The sequence below is a fragment of the Mytilus edulis genome, chromosome 5, assembly GCF_963676685.1.
Source record: "Mytilus edulis chromosome 5, xbMytEdul2.2, whole genome shotgun sequence".
Lineage (NCBI taxonomy): Eukaryota > Metazoa > Mollusca > Bivalvia > Mytilida > Mytilidae > Mytilus > Mytilus edulis.
This window is the reverse complement of record NC_092348.1, coordinates 36,422,344-36,447,716: the sequence shown is the minus strand read 5'-3', so window position 1 is coordinate 36,447,716 and position 25,373 is coordinate 36,422,344. Positions and strand designations below refer to the sequence as shown.

Below are 25,373 nucleotides of genomic sequence, written 5' to 3'. Positions count from 1 at the left end.
GATCTAAAGAAGCACTTCCTAAGCACAACCGCTTTCGGGTGACTAAGTATCTACTATATTTTCTAAGGGAAGCAATCCCGTCTAACGTATATGACATAAAAATCTAAAAGTCTTAGATATAAGAAATATATAACGATTCTACAAAATAAGAAAAACCAAAAAGCGCACGAGAACAAACACTGAGAGTGGGAAGTGTCAAGATTTGATCTCTGATAGCATTGCATATTATTCAGCCATGTATACGCAACCAAGAATAAATGAAAACTGACATGTTTATTCTAGTAAAGGTATGTACATTAAGAGTTATTTTAAATGTTATAATTTTTTTCGTATTAATATGACTCGATTAATTCATAACAATAGATTTACCTTATAATTCTATATTCGATAAAAGATTGAGAATTGATCTCGATACGGTTTTTGCTTGATTGTTTTGTTTGGTTGCAGTATCATTGATGTATGTCTAGATCGCCTTTTAATGATATTTAGGTAGTTTTTCGTCTACACAGAATGACTTTTTTTTATCACCTATACCAGATGTTTCGTCTACATACGACTCATCAGTTTCGCTTGAAAACAAACCAATTAGAAAGTCAACTCAGCTACGAAGTTGAAGACCAATGAAAATTCGAAGATACAACAAGAGGATGACAGATCTGATAACGGTACAGCTATCTATGTTTTAGGTAACAATAACTTCAACATTCAATTAACAGTGAGCCGACGAAAAATGGTCGTGGCAATTATATCAAATGTTAACACAAGAGTCAATACCGCTAGGCTGATTTTTTGTGATTGCTCTGCGCCGCAACAACACAAAAAAGATTTATCACGGCGATCACCCACTTCTTGAATGTACCTTCAGATTTGTTTTACACTGATTCTTCGATGTCAACATTTATAAACCTATGATAAGCATTATACAAACCCAGGTCAAATAAATACATATCATGTAACGGTACTTGTATAAATAAAAGGCAACAGTAGTATACCGCTGTTCGAAATTCAGTAATCGATTGAGACAAAAATAAATTCGGGTTACAAACTAAAACTGAGGGAAACACATCAAATATGAGATGAGAACTACGACACAACAGAAACACAACATTAAATTGTAAAACACACAGAAACGAACTATAATATAACAATGGCCATTTTCCGAACTTGGTATAGGACATTTTAAGAAAAAAAATGGTGGGTTGAACCTGGTTTTGAGTCATGACAAACCTCCCGCTTTTATGGCAATGTTAAATATAACAATACATGTAAAGCCACTATAACGCTTTAACTTCAAATTGAAGTAGTTTCAGTGCAATTTTATGACGTATATGTATATGTCATGCACTCAATACTAATACTCTAGAACCGCTACTGTAGAGGCTATAGAAACAAATTAAGAGCGTAAGAACTTTTTCACGGTGAACACTTCACATACAAAACATTATTGTTGGATAACTGTTCCATTTTATACAGTTATATATAAAATGTTGATTGAGTTTGGGAGTAGTTTTTATTCGTAAAATGCATGTACCAAGTTAGGAATATGGTAGTTTATATACTGCAGCTGTGCCATTTGAGCAGTCAAATTGCATTGACCGTATATTCATATGTGATATACAGTCACTGACCGTAAATCACCTCGTTTATGACGTTGACAATGTGTTTCCGTAGAGTTTTATTTATGACGTCTTTAAAACATACAGGTTCGCGGAGATTTGACGTCTTCCGCTCAAAATTAAGAAATGATGGTTTTTACCCTAAATACTTCATTTAGAACAGTTTAAGAGTTGCAGTATATAAAGAATAATCATACATTGTCTCCAAATATCAATGTTATTTGTACTCGGCTAGAAACAGGTAGAAATGCTCGGCACAGCATCCTTTTCTACCTGTTTCTAAGCCTTGTACAAATAACATTGATATTTCGAGACAATGTATGGTTATTCTATATATATATTTCGCTTGTCCTGTTGATTGATATAGTTTGATTGTGTCAGTTTTTAAAGACTTCCTGTTTTTGGATTTGCCTTAGTGTTCAGTATTTTAGTTTTACTTTTTTTCTCCTTTTGAAAACTACAAAATGTAATGGTCACACTTTCCATACAAAGAAAGGTTATAAATAAAGGCAACAGTAGTATACCGCTGTTCAAAAAATCTATGGACAAAAAACGAAATCGGGGTAACAAACTAAATAAAGGCAACAGTAGTATACCGCTGTTCAAAACTCATAAATCCATGGACAAAAAACAAAATCGGGGTAACAAACTAAAACCGAGGGAAACGCATTAAATATAAGAAGAGAACAACAACATAACACCGAAACGTAACACACACAGAAACGGACCAAGCATCAGACAAAACACCACGAGAATAACAAATATAACATGAAAACCAAATACATGAATTTGGGATAGACAAGTACCGTGCCACGTCTTATCTCAATTTCTCAAAAATAAGAGAAAACACAAACGACTCAACGTTAAAATGCAACACACATAGAAACGAACAATAATATAACAATGGCCATCTTCCTGACTTGGTACAGGACATTTTTAAAGAAAAAAATGGTGGGTTGAACCTGGTTTTGTGGCATGCCAAACCTCGCACTTTAATGGCATTGTTAAATATAACATTAAAATGACAACATAATAATACAGGACTACAATACAAATAAATAGGAGACCGTATTAGGCAAAGAAACACATGAATAATAGATAATTAAAGGCATCAGTTTTAAAATTCAATACGACAAAAACGCGCCTCGTCCACACAAGACTTACCAGTGACGCCCAGATATAAACTTCGAAAGTCAAAAAAAGGGTACAAAGTTGTACAGCTCTGTGGATCAAGAGTTGAAAACGGTTGTGCCAAATACGGCTAGGGGTTTCTGCTTGTGATAAGAACATCCTTATTATTTAGAACAATTTATGCTATTGCAAACAGTAAATTTTATCAAATGAATATAAAAGATTTACATGATAAAACTCACGTCTTAACTAATTACAAAAAACAAAACCCGAATACATAATACATTGAAGACCTACACAGAAAATAGACACACCCGACTTAGTCCAGGCCTCAACGCAAAAAAAAACATTTAATAAAAGGACATCACTTACCAAGTGTATAATAAAAGGACAAGATTTGTTAGTGGTGACATTATTTTACATAATAATCTAATAAAATGTAGTTGGTATAACGGGGTTTACAAATTTTGTTTAAAATTGTTACAAGGCACATTTAACAATTCCTGAAATGGCAAATACGTCAAAATAAACTAGTAACCCTAAAACCTTAAGTAATTTATTTTAGCTTTTAAACTTCATATATTTGTACTATAGTCCTGTCATGTAATGTTGTCATTTTTGTATTATATTTAACATTGCCATGAATAAAAGCGCGGGGTTTGACCCACCATTGTTTCTTTAAATGTCCTGTACCAAGTCAGGAAAATGGTAGTTGTTACCTTATAGTTCATTTCTGTGTGTGTTGCATTGTCGTTTTGTTTTTGTTGCACTTCATTGTTTCTATTGTTTCGCTGTTTTCCTCTAATACATGTAATAGTTGATGTGTTTCCCTCGATTTACCCTCGGTTTACCTTGTAATCCGGGTTTTTTTTTTCTAAATCGATTGATGACCTTCGAACAGCGGTATACTACTGTTGCCTTAATTTATAAATCATACGTCTGTTTTATATTTGTAGTCAAGTCAATATAAGTCATATAAGATTGTATTCAAGTCAATATAAGATTGTAGTCAAGTCAATATAAGATTGTAGTCAAGTCAATATAAGATTTGACATGAAAGAAATTTACATCAGAACATTTTAGATGCTTTAGAAAGAAAAATGTAGAAATAAGTTTTAAACATTTTCTAAAATCTGACGAGTGGAAAACTTGTAATTTAAGGATTGAAACCTACATAGAATATAATTGAAATTTATGCCATCAAAGGCATCCATACAATGCAAAGGGAAGTAACTACATTCATTGCTCATTAGTTTTATTCAGCAAGTAGACATAATTTATTACAAAGGGTGGGTAAAAAATCTTTCTCTTTTATTTAAATTTTTATTTAATACTGCAATGTGATATTGCAAACAATATTTATTGGTCAATAATTGTTTATGTCAAAGGAATGTGCAGTGTGACCTAATATCACCAATGTTGCTATTGTGGTGCCGCTTGTGTATACATAGAAGAACCAGTCCATATCTTACAGTATGCCTAACATACATTCCTAAGGTTAGGAACTTCCGGTTATCGCCATTAGGTCCTTCTTCACGGAAGTCATTTGTCTGCAAAACTCCATTGCGCAGACGCAAACCGGAAACAGTCTTCATTTCAGTAGATTGGTTTCGTATAATATTTTATACTGAACTTGGACTGATATTTTATATTAAAGAAGGTATATACACTCATAAATATTTATGAGCAACATATTATACACCGTATAATAAAGTACAGTGTGTCAGCTGAGTCTCTGTTCCAGTTCTGCCCTATTTTGTTGCCTGCAATTTTGAAATTGTAAAAGTAGTAGCTTTTATAAAAAAGCTGCATTGTTTATGTCTTGAATCGCATATAAAAGTTGTGATTTTGAGATTTATTTGCCTTGAGTAATTACTCAGTGCATATCATATTGTTTTGAGTTGCAGAATATTTCAATTTGAAATATTTTATTGCAATTTGAGAATAAATTGTGATATTCTATTAACAAATTAAAGGACAAAATGGCAGGAATTGGGGATGATAATGAACTTAGTCAGAAGGAAAACCTTGATGAGTTGACACAGGTAGAGATATTAAACAAAGAACAAATAGCTGACAACACTCTAACTGAACACAAAAACAACATACCATTAGAGCAGCTTTACCAAGAATTTAAGGAAGAGAGAAAGGCAAACGAAAAAAGAGCTGCTGAGATTGATAGCAGGGTTAAACAAAGCGAGGAACGCATTAACCAAATATTCAATGGTTTGTTGAATTTTAAAGCAGAACAAAAGGAAGCAATGAAAACTTGCTCAGAAAATATTGGAGCAATATCCCAGCAAGTCCAACAGTCGGAACATAGAATTGACCGGAAGATAGATGACAACGCTAAGCATTTAGAAGAATTAACATCTGAAAAGTTTAATGCCTTAGCAAGAAAGTTGGACAAAATGGATCCATCGGAGGAGGCGAGTACAGTCCAATTTAAGAGTGCCTTTGAGCAAACAGGATCATTTCAAGAGATGACATCAGTGGTTAGTGATTTGGTTACCAAGAGGAACAAAGAAGTCAAACTCCCACCTATGGATACCCCAGTGAAACAAAAAGTTGAACCCAGTCAATATATTGCCAGGACACAATTAATGCAAAATAAGCCTCCTGCTTTTGGCTTCTCAACAAGCAGTTCAATTGACCATACAACTACACTGCCTGAATCCAAAGCAGGTGTACTTCCACTTTCAAGTGCCAAAGGTAATGTGTTAGGGCCCTCGGCACTACACAACACAGTGTTGTTTCCACAGCCTCATGGCAACGACATGCTAGAAAGTGTTGGTACTGAGAAGGAAACTTATCACATGCAGGGTTCGCTGTCACTACCTAGTAGCAAGGGTAACGTGCCAGGGCCCTCGGCTCTGCACGGGACTACCTCAGGTATGCTAACACAGCCTCCATTCAAAGGCACAGATGGAGCATACACAGAATATAGACCCACATATTATACTACTCCAGCAATGGTTCCTTTAACATCGTCCTATGTTGGTACACCATATGTAGCTCAAGGTACACATGTTAGTAGTACACCATTACACATAAAACCAGCTGCAAGTAGCGAGTCACATGCAGCTTCCTTGGTGCTGAATAGACCAGCAATGTACGCTAATATGGAATCAATAGTACAACAACCCCCATTCGCGTTCATGACCCCTGTGATGACTACAGACCAGTCACCAAAGCAAATTGATAAAAGAAGGTCAAGATCGCGCATTAAAAAGGAACAGAAACGAAGCCATAGCTCTTCCTCAGATTCCTCTCTTGATAGGGAGTACTCAAGATGGCTTGACAATTCTGGGGCTAGGGACAGAAGCAGAAGTCCTCAGCTTCCGAAGATGCAAGTCTTTACAGGAAGAGGATCCCTTAATTGGGAAGCATTTGTTTATCAATTTGAAAGGACTGCAGGCCGAAGACAGTGGGAGGATCGGAAGAAGGTTTGCAGACTGTTAGACTGTTTAGCAGATGTGGCATTAGAATATGCCCGCAAAGTTAATATCAGTGATGATTACAAGGCGCTACGAAAAGCCCTTAAGCAACGTTTTAGCCGAAAGGATGAACCAGTTTCAGCAAGACGTCAGTTACAGTATTTAAGGCAACAGGACAGTGAAACCCTGGAAGAGTTTGCCGAACGTGTCCATTTTATAGCCATGGACGGATACAATAAATGTGACAACTCGGTTATTGATCAAATCGGTACAGAGGCATTTCTCAGAGGTTGCAAAGATAAGGAATCTGCCCGTCACGTAATAGAAGGAAATCCAGAGTCTATCAACAAGGCATTGAAACATATGAAAACGTCTATTGCAAACCAAAAAGCTATATATGGGTCAAGAAGTCCAAATTTTGCCCATCGACAAGTTTCATTTGCTAGCAGTATCAATAACTTGACTGACATAGTACATGTCGATCACAGCCCATTGGAGGATGAAGTACAAAACTTGACAGAGCTTGTGTCTAAATTATCAGATGTAATGCTTTCCTCAGATCAATCTGCGTCTAGAAGATCCCCAAAGTTCAATGTATATCGAACAATTACACCCCCACAAATTCAAAGGTCATATAGTCCTTCACAGCAACGATCACCATCACCAGGACCAAACTATAAGAATTCAGGATACTCCAGACAACAGTCTCCGTTATCCAATGGCAGTGTTAAGCATAGCCCTAATCCATCAGCTGAGTCTTTAAACATCAGCGGGAAGAGTGGGTAGGTCAACGCTCGACCCTTAATTCTGATGGCCAAAATGAAATGACAAATGACATATCAGAACAGAGGCCCACGGCCTCGTCTGATGTTGTTAGAAGTCGTGTTTTGACAGGAAGGGTTACATCGTTAGATCCAAATGAAAGTATAATTGTGAAGAATGCATCGACAATAACACTGATGAACAATACATTAAGGCCAGCAGAGATAGGCTATGAAACTGTTACAGTGATATTTGGCTTAAGCAAGAAACTGGTTATTAGCCAAGTTGGAATGAAAACACCCCTGAATACTGATAGAATACATATATATTTGTGCATGACATTACTGCTGTCACGCTGTGAGGTTGAGTTTTCCTGGCACATGTACCTATGGGACATAACAGTCACTCAGAGATGCAATCTGGGGCCTTTGGCCCCGTTTGCATGTTTATTTATATAGGAACATTTATTGTATGGACTTTGTAAATATATTTGTTTTTACCAGGACGGTACTGCAATTTGTAAAAACGTTAATTGATTGTATTTATATTCTGCTACTTGTGAATCTGCTTGAATGTTCAAGGATGTTTCTAGTGGCATCCTGCACTTTGGGGTGCAAATGTAGAGGGTAACGTACTTATGTTTTCGGTAGTGTTTTATCTTGTTTTTTAGGTTTATTTTATAGTTTAAATGTGTGACTGATTCTACATGAAGGGGACGAATGTGGTGCCGCTTGTGTATACATAGAAGAACCAGTCCATATCTTACAGTATGCCTAACAATACCTCTGGACGACTGACGTCACGAGGATTCTCTTCTACTTCCGTTTACTGTATTAACCACATGTATTATTATATTGCTGTCTACTGATTCATCAGATATACAGAGATTTACAGATATTAAAGGTATTCTGTTTATTACACATACACTTTACTTATTTGTACCATATCGGCACAACACTATAATTTGTTGCTATAATTTGTTGCTATAATTTGTTGCTTTAATATTTTAAAGTATTAATTCATTTAATTGTAAAATTTGATCCCTAAATTATATTAAAACGTTCATTAAAAGAAACAAACGCATGATATAAATTGAAGCGGAACATTTTATTTCTACCGTGTAGTTTTACTTATGGAAAGCCATTAAGGCTATACATACGAATTGAACTATACAATGTTTTATTTTAAGATAATACTTATATTGTCTGATGGAACACATGATCACAATGATCATTAAGGATCGGATGTATAAGTATTGTGTTTGAAAACAAATATTGAAAAATAGATATATTTTATAATGTTTTGTCAATCGTATCAGTTTACGTCGACAAATTTGGCGGCATGGAAGCATGATTTTCCTCCTTACATTAGTACGACAACGTAAGTGAAGATGGATTAACAAGCAACTCAAATTCAGCTAAGTTAGCTTTATGTTATATTAATTTTTTAAACATTTTTTAAAAGAGAAATACATCAAATAGTTTAAAAGGATAGTAGCTACGATTTTGACAAAATTATGAACAAGTTTTAAAGCTGCTAAAATCAAAGATATGTACTAAATATAAGCAATAAGATCGCTAAAATGTTTTCATAAACTACAGAAGTGTTAATAATTGATAATTCATATCATGTTGTGTGCCTATTCATCTCATTAATTATGCATGGTGTTTACTTCCCGAACTTTGCCGACATAACAAGTGAGCTAACCAAGATATATATAGATACGAACATGTGCTTTTTGTTTTCTTACATATTTGATAATTACTCTTTATTAAACGTACATATTTGACGCCGTTTATCAAATTATGTAAATAAAAAATATAACAAATACCAGCATATTATTCCAACCCGAGATTCTTTAACAATGGCGATATTATACACTTGTTATTACATTTGTATGACCAAACCATGCCGATAATGTATACACGTGTCTGTGTGTTAAATCGGAGCCTCCATGAAGGATACACTTGAAGAATAATACTAAAGTTTAGGAAGTTGATTTCTAATTTTTTCTAAGGTGGGAGATTACTGCCCGTAAATTTATAAACATATTTTTGACAATTATGAACACGTTGAGATTTTTTTTCATGTGATCTGGAAAATTTAAGAAATGTAAACATTACTATGATTACGCAAACCGTCGGCTACTTCTGTTTGACTTTGCCTGCGTCGCAGGTGTTTTGAGTGATTTTATTGACCGATCTCATTGACGTTTTTTATTTTTAATTTACAATAACTTGTCTGCACCTCTTTTTGTTTCTTTTCTAGCTGAAACTGTAAATTCGCGTACGATTTCTGCCATAACATTCCCCTGTTCGACCATTTTCCCTTCGAGGCACAATGTGCGATTGCGCATTGGGAACTGAAGAGTAAAGGTCATATGAATAAGGGTTGGGCTTAGCATCGAATTATTATCTATAGACAATAAATAAATGTAGGTGTTAAACGTTAAAAAGCTTCTAAATGCTTAATGGAACGTAACCAGTAATTTTTTTAATCATAATTATTTTACTTTTTGTACAAAATCCGGCATATAGATCAAAAAAGTTATTTTAATGAAAATCGTAGCTACTATCCGTTTAAGATTAGTTATACAAATACCTAATAAGTTGTGTTAAAACGTAAAGTATACCTACAGTGTATATACTTGTAGATACTATCATGCTAATATTTTACTTATATTTACCTGAAAGTCCTAGCTTTCTATTGTTGTACCTGTAGCCTGTATATAGTTATCAAAAGTACCAGGATTGTAATTTAGTACGTCAGACGCACGTATCGTCTACATAAGACTCACCAGTGACGCTCATATCAAAATAGGTATAAAGCCAAACAAGTACAAAGTTGAAGAGCATTGAGGATCCAAAATTCCAAAAAGTTTTGCCAAATACGGGTAAGGTATATATTCATGGGACAGTATATGCTAGAACTCTAATTTAATTAACGTCTTTGCATGCTAATGATTTATTGTTCAAATAATATGAGATGCATTCTTGTCAGATTGTAATATCCAGTGATGGACAGATGCATAATATGTAATGATATATTTGACAATGATAAACCGACTGTCAATCTTTGGGATGATGACAGCAGTTCTATGAATAAAGCAAGCAAATAAAATCGTGTAATCACTTTGGAACAAACATGTCAATATGTATATCAGGAATGTAGTAGAATGAACTACAATCCCAAAAGATTTAGAAACCGTTCTTCCTTAAAATCGTGCTCAAATTACAAAAACAAATTGGAAAAGTGGAGGGTGATCTGTTAAATGAAAACAAAATATTCATGATATTTACGAAGCTTGTACGAATTTTAAAATAAAGCTGTCATAACAGATATGATTGACCCAATACAAATGCAACATGACTATCGGATGTTGCACTACTGGGTTTCTCGTACATTTACAATCAGAATCACAGAACGTGTCTATGACTTGTGGGATTTTAAGAAAGGACTGTAGGAAGAGTGAATACTTTGTTATGAATATCCTTTCCGTAATCAATTCTTTATGTTTTACATTCACATGAATATAACATATTATTAAAAGTCTAGTATTCTGTCATTTGTTTTGTTATACCTTTCCCATACATAACAGTTTAAATTCAACCAATTATCTATAAAAAGAAAGACAACTAGACTTACATTAAATATAAAGAATATCTTTACGTCACTTATGTATACTGTACATGATTTTGCCCATTTTATGTAATAATCATTATTGTAATGCCGCGAATGTGTTAATAACTGAGATGAAAAAGAAAACAAAACCTAAATATATATATTTGCATTCTTTTCATTGAGACACGGATTTTTTTTATTTAATAGGACAGAAGAATTTGTTGTACGTTACAGCATTCTTTGCGTAATTAGAATGTTGCGGTTATAGGACTGACCTGAAGTTTGGACTACTGTCTAAAGAAATAGTGTTTGGGTATTTATTTAAGGATTTATCGCTATTTCTAAGTGTTAGCTAATATAGTAAGGTAAAACATTTATTGACACTCTCCGGTTTAAATATTATCTAAGTAAATGATCATTTAATTTACTTCTCGTGTGTTACAATAATATTTTAAGATTTAACACGCCCCGACGCCGGACTTTAGAGATGCACGTACCAAGTTCGGAGGTCGAATCAGTTCCCTAAATTTTCATATCCTTCCTTTCGTGACACGTTTGAAAGACCATTCTAGATGAAAAACGTTCCACATGAAATCATTCACTTTAAGAACGGTAACGTAAAAGATATAAAAATGTAACATTTAGCTTTTATGTATTCATGAAAAGTATTTTCATTTTGAAATACCCCGACACCAGATGTTCTTAATGAAACGGAAGTAGGGAAATGGAACCCTAAACCATGTTTTAGATGTCATAATTTCTCCCGATTCTTCGTTCAATGCAGATGTGTACAGATGACATGTTACTAAACTGAATGTTAAACCGTATCCACTATGCACAGATTTTGTATTTCTTTAACATTTTTAGCTCACCTGGCCCGAAGGGCCAAGTGAGCTTTTCCCATCACTTGGCGTCCGTCGTCCGTCGTCCGTCGTCATTAACTTTTACAAAAATCTTCTCCTCTGAAACTACTGGGCCAAATTAAACCAAACTTGGCAACAATCATCATTGGGGTATCTAGTTTATAAAATGTGTGGCGTGACCCGGTCAGCCAACCAAGATGGCCGCCATGGCTAAAAATAGAACATAGGGGTAAAATGCAGTTTTTTGCTTATAACTCAAAAACCAAAGCATTTAGAGCAAATCTGACACGAGGTAAAATTGTTTATCAGGTGAAGATCTTTCTGCCCTCAAATTTTCAGATGAATCCGACAACCCGTTGTTGGGTTGCTGCCCCTGAATTGGTAATTTTAGGGAATTTTTGCTGTTTTTGGTTATTATCTTGAATATTATTATAGATAGAGATAAACTGTAAACAGCAATAATGTTCAGCAAAGTTCGATTTATAAATACGTCAACTGACCAAAATGGTCAGTTGACGCCTTTAGGAGTTATTGACCTTTATAGTCAATTTTTAACCATTTTTCGTAAATCTTAGAAATCTTTTACAAAAATCTTCTCCTCTGAAACAACTGGGCCAAATTAATCCAAACTTGGCCACAATCATCTTTGGGGTATCTTGTTTAAAAAATGTGTGGCATGACCCGGCCAACCAACCAAGATGGCCGTCATGGCTAAAAATAGAACATAGGGGTAAAATGCAGTTTTTTTTATTATAACTCAAAAACCAAAGCATTTAGAGCAAATCTGACAGGGTTAAAAGTGTTTATCGGGTCAAGATCTATCTGTCCTGAAATTTTCAGATGAATCAGACAACCTGTTGTTGGGTTACTGCCCCTGAATTGGTATTTTTAAGGAAATTTTGCTGTTTTTGGTTATTATCTTGAATATTATTATAGATAGAGATAAACTGTTAACAGCAATAATGTTCAGCAAAGTAAGATTTACAAATACGTCAACACGAACGAAATGGTCAGTTGACCCCTTTATAGTCAAATTTTGACCATTTTTTCGTAAATCTTAGTAATCTTTTACAAAACTCTTCTCCTCTGAAACTACTAGGCCAAATTAAACCAAACTTGGCCACCATCATCATTGGGGTCTCTAGTTTAAAAAATGTGTGGCGTGACCCGGCCAACCAACCAAGATGGCCACCATGGCTAAAAAAAGACTATAGGGTAAAATGCAGTTTTTGGCTTATAACTCAAAAACCAAAGCATTTAGAGCAAATCTGACATGGGATGAATTGTCATCAGGTCAAGATCTTTCTGCCCTGATATTTTCACATGGATCTGACAACCCGTTGTTAGGTCTTGCCCTGAATTGGTAATTTTAAGGAAATTTTGCCGTTTTTTGTTATTATCTTGAATATTATTATAGATATAGATAAAATGAAACAGCAATAATGTTCAGCAAAACAAGATCTACAAATAAGTTTGCATGACCAAAATAGTAAATTGACCCCTTAAGGAGTTATTGCCCTTTATAGTTAATTTTTAGCATTTTTCATATATTTTTGTAAATTTTTAGAAAATATTTTCCGCTGTTATTACTGGGCCTAGTTCATTATAGATAGAGATAATTGTAGCAACAAGAATGTTCAGTAAAATGAGATAATTGTTGCAACAAGAATGTTCAGTAAAGTAAGATCTACAAACACATCACCATCACCAAAACACAATTATGTCAAGAATTTATCTGTGTCTATTGTTTAATATGCACATAGACCAAGGTGAGCGACACAGGCTCTTGAGAGCCTCTAGTTTTACTTTGCTAGAAAACTTCTAGATGTTCGGATTTTGATTTAAGCCTGATAACTTTGATGAGTTTTGTCATTTTAGATTTAAATATGGAAGAAGAGTCTATGGAGGAAACCATGCAGATGGAACAACTGAACGGTGGTAATCAGATTGACCCTTCTTCCACATCCAACGACGAGCCATCTCCTGAAAACACTGAACCCCCGCCAATGGGTAGAGTGAGGATTCTAAAAAACGTCTTTGTTGTCAGTATTGGATTTATGTTTCTTTTTACGTCATTTCAGTCTCTATCAAACCTCCAAAGCACTTTAAACAAAGACGAAGGACTCGGAACAGGTGGATTGGCAGTCGTATATGGCGCCCTTGTGGTATCATGTATGTTGTTACCATCTTTTGTTATCGCGCACCTTGGATGTAAATGGACCGTGACACTATCAATGTTGTGCTATATTGCCTATATGGCATTAAACTTCCATGCCATATGGGGAACTATTATACCTGCTTCAATAATTGTTGGATTAGGCGGAGGAACATTATGGGCGGCTAAGTGTGCATATCTTACGCAAATAGCTGTGTGGTATGCTAAGTTAACAGGTGCAAAGAAAGATGACGTCATGAATAAATTCTTCGGATTCTTTTTTATGACATGCCAAACAAGTAAGTCGAGTTGCAGTATTTTACCAGTTTCAGATTGCTTTTTCTCTATATATAAAAAAAGTTAAAACATTAAAGTTTGAAAAGTCAAATTATAGTATTTTTATATACATATTAAGTTTGAGTGTCATGAATCATTTGACCATTTTGGCCTATGTTTTCTCTGTACTATTCGAGTTTAAACCAATCAAAATTTCATATCGTGACGCATTTTATTCAAAGTCAAAAAATGTCAGTATGTTTTGTTAATTCTCATTTAACTGCTGCAAATGTTTTTGAAGGCAGGAACAATATCCTTAATATGGTTTGAATAAATCTTCATCATTCGTGATTTTAATATACATGAACATTCATTGTATATATTTAGGCGACATATGGGGAAATATAATTTCATCAACCGTTTTTGCCGTTACGCCAGGGAATACAACTAATGATATTGATTCATGCGGAGCCAATTTTGATCCAACTGCTCCGACAGGAAATAATTCTAATTTGGATAGACCGGATGATACAAAGGTTTGTAAATGCTTATCTTTCATTAAATGTTCTAACACGCTGCACATACATATCAATTTAAATAATAGGTAAATATTCTGTATAAATATGTAGGACTCGGAACCGCGATGGTCACGCTGAAGAGAGATGGTCTACGCTGAAGTGCGATGGTGGCATTGTGACGTTAACTCGTTGATATCTACGCTGAAGTGCGATGGTGGTTACGCTGTAGTAAGATGGCTAACCTAAGACTTTGAGTGAAATCAAAATGTACATGCACTGTTTTAAATAAATAACAACATTAAGATTTGACAAAAGTAGCTGCTAGCCTCTTATTTGGAAGATGTGTTAACTTCTGTTTAGATCAAACCAAAGACTTTAATTTTTGTTTTAATCTAATTTTCCAAATCTCCAATTCTCCTTGTAGCACGCAAGAGTATGCAATAAGGAGTTCAAGGGAGAAATAGAAAAAAAAAGAATCAGCGTGTAGGTCTTTATAAAGGTACTATGAATTGTCCATCTAATTTACTTAAATATTATGATAAAACTTAGTAATTGATTAGAGGCGGTTTAGGAGGGCAGAGCACCTGCCCCCTTTCTGGATCCGCCACTGTAAATTGCTCACAACAATTCTTCATTAATTTATATATACCTTATATATACCTAATGTTGGAACAGTATCCACGAAGTAAAATACCGACAAGTAAATCTTTGCCTGACTAATAGCGAGGCAATTATTTCACGAAAAATAAAGATGAGGATGATAAATTGGGAAGTACACGTAGGTTTTAGTCAAGTTAATTTCAGTCTGACATATTGTAGACAATCAACACTGAAACCATAATCAAAATAAGACTAGAGCGGCGGTGTTCTTTCAAAACAAAACAAAATATCTGGGGAATAAAACAACATTATATGAACCTGATATAGCAAAAACATTGAAACATTGCTAATACTAGCATTTTATTTTATTAAATTGCCCACAAAAAAAACATGTGACGCTTACGTAAATATAAATCAAGGTTAATTTTTTAAATTAGATTAGTATACTGTATTAATCGTACAAAAAGTCGGCGGCATAATTCAAAATACTGGTTAGTCCATTTAGTGGCCAAGTTCATCTATCAGCCGCTTTGCTGCCTAAAATGTTTAAACATGTTTTTGTAACCTCAACATGTAATGCTTAAAACTGTTCTGTTTGGGACTTGAATTGTTTGTTTGTTTCTTATTTCCTTACTTTTCTTTGTTAACATGAAACCTTCATCTACAAAACCCTATTCTCCTGCCTGCGAATCCATGTTGTATTTTGAAAACGTTACATTATTCAAACGTCATGCACAAAACCATCGAACTTCAGCGTACGGACCATCGTACTTCGGTGTGTACCATCGCACTTCAGGGTCCTCATCGCACCTCCGAGTCCTACAAATATACTTAGGGTTTTATTTTATTACTCATGTTCCTATTTTGAACGTACATCATTTTGTACATGGTGTGCCCTTTTTTGTTTAAATATTTTAGTACGTCCACTTTTATATTGAGTTTCCACAATGTATAATAACATATAGTAGCTGAGATACAAAACACCCAACAGTTGCTCCCAGTGTATCTCTTGTGATTTCGGATAAGTTCTTAACAAATATGTTTTCAAGGACCCCCCTCCAGATTCTGTTGAGATTCGCACGACGGGAGGTACATGTATATATAAAAAAGAAGATAAGATATGATTGCCAATGAGACACTCTCCACAAGAGACCAAATAACACAAAAACAGAGCTAAAGATCACCGTACTGCCTTCACCAATTAGCACGCTTTCCATGTCGACGCACTCAGTCTTCCTCTATTACAATATGCGAGTCTAAAATATATGTTTATTACCTTTATTTGAATTTCTCAATTGATAATGAGACTTAAGGAGGCTCCTGGGTATAAAAATTTCAGAAAAAAATTGAACATTTATTTTTCATTACAAATTTAATTTATTACCTTTAGTAGTTATTACTTTATCATATGGTACAAAAATCATTCAAAACAATCAATTCGTTTTTGCCCTAGAGGAATTTTAAAATGTAGATATCATTGAAAAAGCTCCAAATTATCTCCATTTGGTGCAAAAATGATATTTTTTAGCATAAGAATTGAAATATTTGTTTTGACTCATCGGTGACCTATGTTTTTTATTATTATTTTCAAATAAGCTGTTCTTAAACTTAACTATTGTAAAAGTTGGGCGATTTCTGTTACTAAGTTCTTTTTTTATTTCCATATTACCTCTATTTCTCCGATTAGTTCAACAGAAAAAAAGGTACCTTTACAAACATGTATGCTTCTTTCGAAGGCAGATTGTGAGCGTAAATGAACGGTGATCCCATTTTTTTATTTTATTTTTTCTATTAAGTATAAGATAAAGTTCATTTATAGAAAAATATAGCGACATCCTATATAAAATTAAAAAATCGATTTAGACCCGCGAGCCCCGCGAGTCCCTCTTTTAATAGTTGGTAAATTTTGTTGAGAATTTAAAAATAAACAGACGTATGTTTAAACCGTTTTATATCAAAATTGTGATGTTGTACATGTATGCAATCGGAGACATGTATGCATACTATAAGTTTGTATTACGTCTTAGCTTTATACCTTAATAATAATTAATTACAGGTGTATACACTATGTGGTATATTTGTCGGCTGTGCTGTTGTGGCATTTATTATAACTGCAATATTTCTTGACAATATAACACTGGATAAAACTCCACAAGGGGGAGATTCGAAAATATCAGCCAATTTGTTCCTGTCAAGTTTCAAGCATTGGTGGGGTTCAACGCCACAGAAGCTCCTAACAATATTAACCATATATAGTGGAATGGAGCAAGCATTTATAACAGGCGACTACACTAAGGTATTTAGTAAACGCACTATTGTAAACGCACCAAATAATAACTGCTGTATGAACAAGTTATAGATCAATTTAATGATTCGTTTGAAATTGGGTTTTTCTTTTAAGTACTTTTAGTCACATATCTCCTCGTGTAATCATCTGTTTCTACATCATTTGCTTAAAACTGTTTATTCGTGTCAATAAAGATGAATCCGGTAAATAGCTTCGGGGAACCATATTTATTAAGTGTTATTTTTTCAGGACTTTCTCTTACTGTAACGTTTGTGTGGGCAAATTTTATCACACAAGTTTTTTTAATTCTGTTTCACATCAAAATGCATTTATTAAACAGACAACAATACACGCGGAATTGATTAAATGGACAATCTCTTTTTTATACATAAATAAGGCCGTTAGTTTTCTCGTTTGAACTGTTTTACATTGTCTTATCGGGGCCTTTTATAGCTGACTATGCGGTATGTGCTTTGCTCATTGTTAAAGGCCATACGGTGACCCATAGTTGTTAATGTCTGTGTCATTTTGGTCTTTTGTGGATAGTTATTCATTGGCAATCATACCACATCTTCTTTTTTATATCTTTTGTCGCTTCCTTACAAACATTAGTCATGTTATCTGTTCATCAACAAAGATGCAAGTTCGATCATCATTTTAAATTTTTCTCTGCAAGCTTCCGATAAACTTACAAATATTAATACATGTATTGTAGAATATATAAAAATATACTAGTATGTATTTTTCCATGTTAGATTGGATTTTCTAATTTCACAATGTTGTTAAATGTGGTACGACTACCTCTCATGTATACACATTTATGAACGATGGACTCGTATGCTGCATGGATATGAATGTATGAAAATACACTCATCATAGATACCAGGACTAAATTTAGTATATACGCCAGACGCGCGTCCCGTCCACAAAAGACCCACCAGCGACGCCCGAATCCAAAAAAGCCTAAATGGTCAAATTAAGTACGAAGTTGAAGAGCATTGAGGACTAAAAGTCCTAAAAGTTTTGCCAAATACAGCTTAGGTAATCTATGCCTGAGGTAGAAAAGCCTTAGTATTTCAAAACATTTAAAAATTTGTAAACAGTAAATTATAAATATAACCATATCAATGACAATTCATGTCAGCACAAAAAATTATAACTACTGGGCTTGTAATACCCTCGGGGAAAAAAATCTCCACCAGCAGTGGCATCGACCCAGTGGTTATAAATAAACTCATCATAGATACCAGGACTCAATTTAGTATATACGCCAGCCGCGCGTCCCGTCCACAAAAGACCCACCAGCGACGCCCGAATCCAAAAAAGCCTAAATGGTCAAATTAAGTACGAAGTTGAAGAGCATTGAGGACTAAAATTCCTAAAAGTTTTGCCAAATACAGCTAAGGTAATGTATGTCTGAGGTAGAAAAGCCTTAGTATTTCAAAAAATTCAAAAATTTGTAAACAGTAAATTTATAAATATAACCATATCAATGACAATTCATGTCAGCACAAAAAGTGCGGACTACTGGGCTTGTGATACCCTCGGGGGAATAAATCTCCACCAGCAGAGGCATCGACCCAGTGGTTGTAAATAAACTCATCATAGATACCAGGACTAAATTTAGTATATACGCCAGACGCGCGTCCCGTCCACAAAAGACCCACCAGCGACGCCCGAATCCAAAAAAAGCCAAAATGGTCAAATTAAGTACGAAGTTGAAGAGCATTGAGGACCAAAATTCCTAAAAGTTTTGTCAAATACAACGAGACATTTACTTCAAGATGGTATCATGTAAAACATATTTATAGAGCAATCATGCCATTGATAACTGAATTACAGTTTAAAACTTCCAATAGATTAGTAATAAGATAACCGAAAAATGTTATATCTAAAATAATCAATTGTTTGCCCTATCATCATTTATATAACCGCATCAAAGTTTAGAAGAGGTTAACCATTTTTTAAATTCCTATACTAACTCACCATGATGACCCAACCGTTGGTCTACATAACTTATTTTAAATTACTTTCAGTCTTACGTTAGTTGCACAATAGGGATATGGAACGTTGGTTATGTAATGATCTGTTTTGGTGCGGTTTGTGCAATTTGTTCATGGGGTTTTGGTCGACTGGTTCAGTTTGTTGGTCATGTTCCTTTCTTTATTATTGGTAAGATATATAGTATTAATTATTGTTTGTGTGCGTGTCTTGTGAAAATATAAATATGTTGTATCTGACGTGCTAGACTTATTTACGAAGAAATAAAGTACATCACAATAATTAGTTTACCTTCATTTGTTAATCAAGAGAGGCGAAAGATATCCACGGGAAATTCAAACTCATAAGTCGATGACGAACTGACATTGGCATAACAAAACAGCGACAAAAATTCACAACGTTATACAAAAAAGTAAGGTCACAAAAATACTGAATTCAAAGTGGAAAGTCCCTAATCAAATGGTAAAACCTCAAACATATCAAACAAATGGTTAACAACTGTCATATTCCTGACTTGGTACAGACACTTTCTTATGTATAAAATTGTGGATTGAGCCTGGTTTAATAGCTAGCTAAACCTCTCACTTGTATGACAGTCGCATCAAATTCCATTATTTTGACAACGATGCATGAGCAAAACAAACAGACTTAACAGGTAAAAATGTCAATAATACAGCAGTCATAATCCTAATCACTATAAGCATGTGTCAAAGAAGCACAAAATGGCATACATACTAAACATATTAGTAAAAAAAATTAAAGTCAAGAATACACGAATTTACCATAGTAAACACAATGACTGGATGTTCAAGTACAAGCCACGTCATATATGTAAGGAAGAAACATAAAAAAAGGCATACAGACAAAGCACATAGCTAAACAGAAACATAACAGAATACTAAAGACTGAGCAACACGAACCCCACAAAAATTTGGATCATCTAATGTGCTCAGAATTCTGTAAACCAATTAATTTTCGCGAGCTATTTAATGTCTCTACTTTCGAGAGCAGAAACATATAAATCGCAGTGAATACGTAAATTTTGGATTTTTCTAATTTGACTATATGAAATTTATTTTGAAATCTCTAAATTAAAACTAGAATGGAACAAAGTATCCGCGAAAACAAGTTGATCTACAGTATATAATAAATTTTCTAAAAGGATTAATTTACAATTCTTAAATATTAGTATTATGTTTCAGCATTTCTATCACATGGAGGAACATTAATAGCGTTGTTACTATGGCAACCAAATCGAGACAACCAGGTCATGATTTATGTATTTGCAGGATTGTGGGGAATAGGTGATGCAGTTATGCAAACTCAAATAAATGGTAAAATATTTTTATTATTAGTTGAAATGATATAACATAATATGGACAACGATGATGAGAGGTCCTGAGATTTTTACTCATTTGTCGGATTGTTGTCTCTTTGACACATCCCCATTGCTATTCTCTATTTTACTGAGTAGCTAATTAAAAAAGTGAAGTAATAACACAAACATCCATTGAACTTTTATGGAGTCTTAAAATATTGCATCTAAGGTGATTAAAAAGAGAGGTAAAGACACAAATACCATCATACTCATCTTTCGATTGGAAACTTACAACGTCATGGCAAAAGAAAAGAAAAACGTCCAAAAAACAAAAACATATACTTAGACAACTTTAGAGCGAGTAACACAATCCATAAAAAAACGGTTATGATCTCATGTGCTCTGGAAGGGTAAACAGTTGGAAATCCGCACTAACCTTGTTAAACAATTATGATCTATAGGAGATATTGAGTACACGCAATTTTATTAATTTGTAACAAAGCAAAAGGTAGGGACTAGAGACACGGAAATTGCAAACAGTTTGGAATATGTGAAGGACGTAAACATTTCCCTCATCAAAACAAAATATATAAAGTCATTTGGATTATATCTTTATCGTTTAAAGACTTCAATAGTTTTTTAAGGCAATACAATGAAAGTCAGAAGCATTGGTAAGTTTAATTTAGGCGGTATCAACAGCTTTGCAATACACATACATGAAATAATCCGCAAATGATTCACTGGCACTCTGCTTTTCTCATCAATAGGAAATATTGATATCATTGTTGAGCAAGCAAGCAAAGTAATCGAAACCCCTATTTATGTATGTTATGCATGTTATGCTACCCTCATTACAATAACAACGTTACTTGCTTTCATTTTTAATGTTATTAAACATCTTAAATAAAGGAAACAGAAGTATACAGCTGTTCAATAGCCATCAATCGATTGAACTGAAACAAATCCGGGTCACAAACCAAAATTGAGAGTAACATATCAAATATAAGAGGAACAAAAACGGAACAGAAAAACTGAACTGCTACAACAACAACCGCCACCATACATAAAAACGTGATAACAACTGCCATATTCCTGACTTGGTACAGAATTTGTTTAGAAAAACTCATTTCATCAAGGACACGTGCTTAAGGGAAAGAAAATTATATCAAGGTCGCATGTGCGTATGTGATTTCTAGGGGCATGTTTTAGCTAGTAACGGTTGTAAAATAACTAACTTCAAGTATTTAAAGAAAACGACAACACGTTGAAAGAAAAATATCAAGCTTCCCACCAAACACTAGTGAAAAACTAATATTGTAAATAATGTCAACCTTTCTTTTAACCTTTTCTATCGTAATGAATTGTTAGGAAAATAATTTAAGATTTTAGAAAATAATGTTTCATTGGATTGTGGGCGACTTTTGAAACGTTTCGTACATTTTCCTTTTACATATTTTACATTACTCTTTGTATAAAACTCCATAAGATATAATCGAGACGAAATAATTGAAAAACCAAGCATGCATATAAAGAGATGATAGCATCCCAACGACACAAATAACATACTTGCGTTTTGAGAGTACAACACATCAAATTAAACAGGCACGAAAAAAATCGTCTTGTATCAAGGCAATATTTGTATCGTTTAAGTGTCTGATAACTTTTAAATTCCACTTGTTATCATTTTTTTTCAGGTACAATTAACGTTGAATTTCAAAAACTAAGTTACATTACATTAACCATAATTTAAAATATCACAATAAGCTATTTTTCCTTTTTCAGCCTTATACGGATATCTCTTTACAACTAATATTGAAGCAGCATTCTCAAACTACAAACTTTGGGAATCGTTTGGTTATATAATTGCATTTGCATGGAGTGGATATTTAGTTACAAAAGTAAAACTTGTACTTTGTATTGGCTTCCTAACTGTTGGAATGGTCCTTTTTACAATCGTAGAAATTCAGGACCGACGTGACAAATGCAAGAAAGGAGACTTCCAAAAAGTAAACGTTGAAATAGATCAATGATGTCTGTTATATTTAGGATCGGTATATAACTGTTGTGGTGCTATTTATTTATTATTCATTTGTTTTAAATCATGTAAAACACGTTTTGTTGTTATTCAATTTTAACATTTTGTCATGCAAAATGTCATCTACTAGATGTAAAATATCTTATTATCAGTAATCTTCAAATAACATTGTTTCAAGAAATGCATACAAGTCTAGTAATAAATTTAAGAAATAATTCATGGAAGCCATAGATTATTGGAAATTTACACATGGCCTGGGCCGTGATATTCGAATTTTATCCTGAGCGCTATTTCGATTCTAATAGGACAAATACGATCATTAAAAAAACTGAAGCGAGGGTGGGTATGCTGTGTGTGCGGCTGTTCTTTTTTACTCCCTGTTAGATAAAGCTCGAACATTCTAATAAATCCGTAGCTTGCATGGATTATTTCGTGAACCGCCGAAAAAAAATCTGTTTCATTCTCAAAACCAACAATTGCCATTTTGATTTACATGTTTTTCTCGTAAATCAAACAAAACCTACCTTGAGAATCAATTTTAATACAATAGTAAACGAAATTTAAATGGTTCACGTAACAGAAAACTTTCAACTCTAGCGTTTTCATTTGTATGACGTCATGTTTTGAAATGACTTTAATAGCGCCAAATACATGAATAAACTTTCGCAGAATTTTATTTTATTTTTATTTTGTTGGTTTTTCCGAGCTGTTTTGCATTACTTCTTTTTATTATGCATCCGAATAAAAATAAAAGTGATTTTGTCTTTTTTAATTGCAATTTTTAAAACAATAAAATCGGCAAAGGGTTTGCAAATAGGTTTCAATACATGTGGATTTACGTGGGAAGTATATTGTAACAGCCATTATTATGTACATCTCGGAGTCTGCGCTAAGTATAGATATATCGAGAATTTTATCACAGTGTTGTTTACAAAGCGAAAGAAGCACGTCATATATATATGCATTTATCTCCTCATTAAAACAAGACTTATATTTAGATACACAAGGCGCGCGTTTCGTCTTCATTATAGTCATCAGTCGAGTTCGAATCAAAACATTTATAAAGCCAAAGCAATCACGATACAAAAGTCAATGAAAATCAAAATTCTAAGAGGCATTGAAAAATCTGACTTCAGTAATCCATATCTGTGGAATGGTGAAAGAATAATTTAGTTTTCGAATTGATCAGCATTATACATATACATGATATAATAGATTTTAGACAAAGGAGCAGAGTACCTGGTTTGTGATACCCTCGTGGATTAATTAAAGAATTTAAAATACAAAGGGAAAAATTTATTTTATTGAGACACTGTTTCATGTGTTTTGTTAACTTTGAGATTTATTGTGTTGTTTTATTGTTTCATTGAGTAGCATTTTCATTTAAACGTGTTCATATCTCCTTTAATTTATTAATATCTATTTTATCTTTTATCTGTATCACATGGTAACACTTTTACTATATCTCTGTGAGCTTTCGACATATTTTTATAGATCATGATTCATTACAAGGAAGTTGAATCAACAGTAAACACATTCGTTATTATATATTGGCTTTCCAATGGCCAATCAAAGTTCATGGATGCGTATTAACGCTTGTATTGTACGTTACTATATATTATCAATTTTTGATTCCAATATCTAGCATGCTTTTGGTCTTATTGAGAGAAAATACTTTACAAAATGATAAAACAGTAAATTGTATTTTATCCTCCGTAAAATAGAAAAACGCACCGCATTTGTATGATTCATATCGTATGGATAACAACTGTCATATTCCTGACTCATGTAGAAAATGGTGAATAAAACCTGGTTTTATACCTTGTAAAACCTCTCACTTGCATCATTTTTGTGACCTGAGGAAAGAAATAAATGAAGCCGTCATGTTTGTTATAGGTCCTTATTTCAAGAAAGATCAAAATTTCATTCGACAATTTGATGTTGACTTCAAGTTTGGGGTTTTGGTTTATTGTTTTGTTTACCTGCTGTATCAATGAAGCATTCCATAGTTTCATTAGTTTTTAAACGTGTATTTGATTGTGACAATAAAGCCAACTGATATACCACAATATGCTTTGTAAAAATTAAAAATACTAAAACAAAATTTTCAGCCATTTTGTTCTACAGACTATTTGTAAGTCATCTGTTTCTAAGATTATTACCCTGCATTATAGTTTTATAATAATATTTTATCGACTCTTAACAAATTTTGAATTAGACAAACACTGAAGTCATTGCATATTCGGTTGCTTTTGCAAATGGTAACGTGATACTCCGAATCTGATATCGAAAACGGTAAAAATGTACAGATGTGGAACGGGGACCCAATTATTTGCCCCATTGGAACGCATTGAAAATCATAGTAAATACATAGGGTCCTGTTCAATAAATAATTTTGATAGCCACCTTGGGACTTCTGGTTCATGTTAGGCATTCATTTTAAAGTGTCTAAGCACAATCTCAGTGCCTCATGACCGGTATTCCTTTGCAAAAATTTGTTTTTATTGACAACAGGGTCAGTCTGTCTACTTCCGGGGAAGAATACAGGCTAGAATTTAGGCAATTTACTCTATGTACTGACGCCAGATTACATTTAAATCAATCAAATTTTTTACAGAAATTCAAACTAGAAAGCCTACCAACCCTTTCAAATAAATCTACATTCAGTTACAGAACTAGTGAAATAATAACACTACACAATTCATAACAAAAGTTATATATATTTTTTAAGAACTACATTCGTGGGTACCGGA

General features: G+C 33.7%; 1 protein-coding gene across 4 annotated transcripts; it reads left to right on the top strand.

Annotated features, from left to right (window-relative positions):
* Nucleotides 1-3,949: 3,949 nt before the first annotated feature.
* Nucleotides 3,950-22,827, top strand: LOC139523568 (protein unc-93 homolog A-like). 4 transcript variants are annotated; one of them, XM_071317688.1, is made up of 8 exons: nucleotides 3,961-4,036; nucleotides 10,775-10,880; nucleotides 13,309-13,884; nucleotides 14,249-14,397; nucleotides 17,036-17,275; nucleotides 19,303-19,438; nucleotides 20,470-20,601; nucleotides 22,368-22,827. In XM_071317688.1, exons 3-8 carry the CDS (start codon nucleotides 13,317-13,319, stop codon nucleotides 22,613-22,615), a joined length of 1,473 nt encoding a protein of 490 aa, XP_071173789.1. In that variant the 5' UTR covers nucleotides 3,961-4,036; nucleotides 10,775-10,880; nucleotides 13,309-13,316; the 3' UTR covers nucleotides 22,616-22,827. The 4 variants fall into 4 exon arrangements, with proteins under 4 accessions (XP_071173791.1, XP_071173789.1, XP_071173792.1 ...); XM_071317690.1 differs by lacking the exon at nucleotides 10,775-10,880 and having other exon boundaries at nucleotides 3,950-4,036; XM_071317691.1 differs by lacking the exon at nucleotides 17,036-17,275.
* Nucleotides 22,828-25,373: the final 2,546 nt, after the last annotated feature.

What these genes read in the sequence shown, in the direction of transcription:
- LOC139523568 (XM_071317690.1), top strand. Translation starts at nt 13,317, where the DNA reads ATGGAAGAAGAGTCTATGGAGGAAACCATGCAGATGGAACAACTGAAC. An exon ending in ATAGACCGGATGATACAAAG is followed by an intron (nt 14,398 to 17,035) that starts GTTTGTAAATGC and finishes AATTAATTACAG; the next exon opens with GTGTATACACTATGTGGTAT. An exon ending in TATGCAAACTCAAATAAATG is followed by an intron (nt 20,602 to 22,367) that starts GTAAAATATTTT and finishes TTCCTTTTTCAG; the next exon opens with CCTTATACGGATATCTCTTT.